Consider the following 2,453-nt stretch of genomic DNA (forward strand, 5'->3'; position numbering starts at 1 on the left):
CTCTTGAATTCGAATCCTATGTTATGCCCAACACAGAGGTACGAAGGTTAGTACAGTCATCAGGATTCAAGGCCAGAAAAGGTCAGCTTTCAGAGAGGTTTGAGGGACTTTGCTGGCACTGTAACAAACCTGGGCATCTAGCTTTCCTGTCACGTAGACACTATGTGTTCTTGCCATTTTACACTTAGCTGTTGGGATTTTCACGATGGGGTTTGGTGGGCATCCCTCAACACCAACCACTACTGGTTTCCCCAAGGCTGACTTATTGGTAGTATTCGTCTTACACTGGCTATTCATAGGTCCTTGCTCTTCACAGTTCCAACAACCTTTCTGGGTAGCAGCCTTTCCTGCTGTGGTGAACAGCCTCTAGTCGATAGAACAATGTAGGTAAGGGAAGTCGGCAAAACGGATCCGTAATGATAAATTATTAACCCCCAATTTTAAGTTTTGTTTAATTTCATAAGTGAGACTTGTAAATAGATCATATATTCCTCCTAACAAACAAACAAAAAAATTCAATCTATCACTTATCATTCAAGTACTTACCAAGCCTTCCCATAATTTGCCCTAAGTTTACTGCATCCACCACATCTGAAGGCAACCTATTTCAAAGACCAACCACCTTTTTAGAAAAATGAAACTGCCTTAGTTGAAGATAACTCCTACACTGCCAAAATTTATATTTGTGTTCCCTAGTCCTACTATTCGTATTATTAATTGTGAAAAAAAATGATGCATTATAACTATCAATTCCATTAACAATCTTAAACACCTCAATCAAATCTCCCTCTATCTCTTCTTTTTTTTTTCAAGAGATAATAATTTAAGAGATTTGGATCTGTTCTTGAATAGCAACCTTCATATCCCAATTATCATTCTAGTAACCCGTCTCTGAACCATATTCAACAGTTCAATGTCTTTCCTAAGAGAAAAAGTCCAAGACTGAACATAATACTCCAAGTGTGTCCTAACTAGTGACCTATAAAATGAAGTTATGACCTCTTTAAGCTTGTATACAATATTTTTGTAAATATAACCTAAAATCTTATTTGTCCCACTACAAGTAAAAGCACACTGCGTGGATAGCTTAAGAGACTGATTAACCGAACACCAAGGTTCTTAGCTTTATTCATTTGTCTTATAAGTGATATTGTTTGTTAGAAGTTATAGAAATGCTTTTATTATTTGCTATAGATGTAAAAATTAACACAAGTTTTGTTCACTCTTTTATCTGTCTACTTATCTGTCTTTTTAACAAAAGATACTCACATTCTTTAACTGCAAAAGAACACTGCATTTTGTTCCCAATCAGAGAATGTGGATGTATTTTCCTGTATTATACTTGTTATCAATTGTACTTCTTGTTCTAGTTTAAGTATATATATTAGCTTTCTTCACTTGTAACCTTCTACATAGGTTCTAAGAGCATTGTGTTTAGTGCAGCTTTTGAAATTCAAATTAATAGAAAACAAGATGAAGTTGTAGAACATCAAAATAAATAATAAAAATAAGAAGAGAAAATGATAAGGATGGCTTTAATTCTCATATTTCTTGCTGCTTCCTATTTCTGCAGAAGTATGGCAGCTTTTGCAGGAATGTGTGATGGAGGATCATCAGAAGGTGGTTGCTTAGCAGCATCAAGAGATGATACTACAATTAATGCCATGGACTTGGTGAGTCTTTGTATTTTATTTTACTGTTTGTTTTAAGTATACACAAAGGCAAATGTTTCTCTTTGCCCGATTTCTTATACGTATGAATTATACATATTTGTTAGTTTGTGTATGAGTTAAACATGTTAACTTGTGTTGTGATGATCCCCACCTAGTGTTCTGACAGCTCTTTCCCATTCAACTATTAGGTCATATACAATAACCTCACGCAGCTCAATTTAATAAAGATACATAGTGAATTTCCAGGAACTGTTTATTAACACATAAGACATGTTACAAAAGATAATTCATGTACACTGGGAATGTGACATTCACATACAATGTGGTGAAGACATTGACATTACTGAACACTTTATGTTTGGATGTCAACCCATCTTAATTCAGGCACCAGTAGGTTGTCACCGACATGATAAAGCCTGTATACTAGGCACTAACTAAAAGTGCTAATTCGATCCCAAACTCAGTAGTTAAGTATTTATATCTCACAGCTCAGCATACATGGATTTCATGTTTACAATAATGTACATAACCCTGCATCACAAAACAATAAACACTGTGTACATTGAGGATGACGTAATGGTTGAGTTGCATCATAGTTTAAGCTTAGAAATGATGTAAATTGTTATATTCTAAGTTATTTTTGTGTAATGTAATAAATTTGTAATGACATGATAATATGTTTGTAATATTTATGTTCCAATAGATGACTGCATCTGGAGGAAGACATTACTTGGTTCCTCACAATGTGTAGAAAATAATATGTGTACGTATTGTTGCGTC

The 2,453-nt window shown here is 34.5% G+C and overlaps 1 protein-coding gene across 1 annotated transcript in view; it reads left to right on the top strand.

The window, feature by feature from the left end:
* The window catches only part of LOC106469651 (arginine-glutamic acid dipeptide repeats protein-like), a 45,122-nt gene that overhangs the window by 35,410 nt on the left and 7,259 nt on the right, over nt 1–2,453 (top strand). Inside the window, exon 5 of the mRNA XM_013930152.2 lies at nt 1,574–1,673. Within this exon, the coding sequence (XP_013785606.2) occupies nt 1,574–1,673 (100 nt within the window). The remainder of the gene's footprint in view (nt 1–1,573; nt 1,674–2,453) is intronic.

Source organism: Limulus polyphemus, unplaced genomic scaffold (assembly GCF_000517525.1).
Source record: "Limulus polyphemus unplaced genomic scaffold, Limulus_polyphemus-2.1.2 Scaffold3593, whole genome shotgun sequence".
NCBI lineage: Eukaryota > Metazoa > Arthropoda > Merostomata > Xiphosura > Limulidae > Limulus > Limulus polyphemus.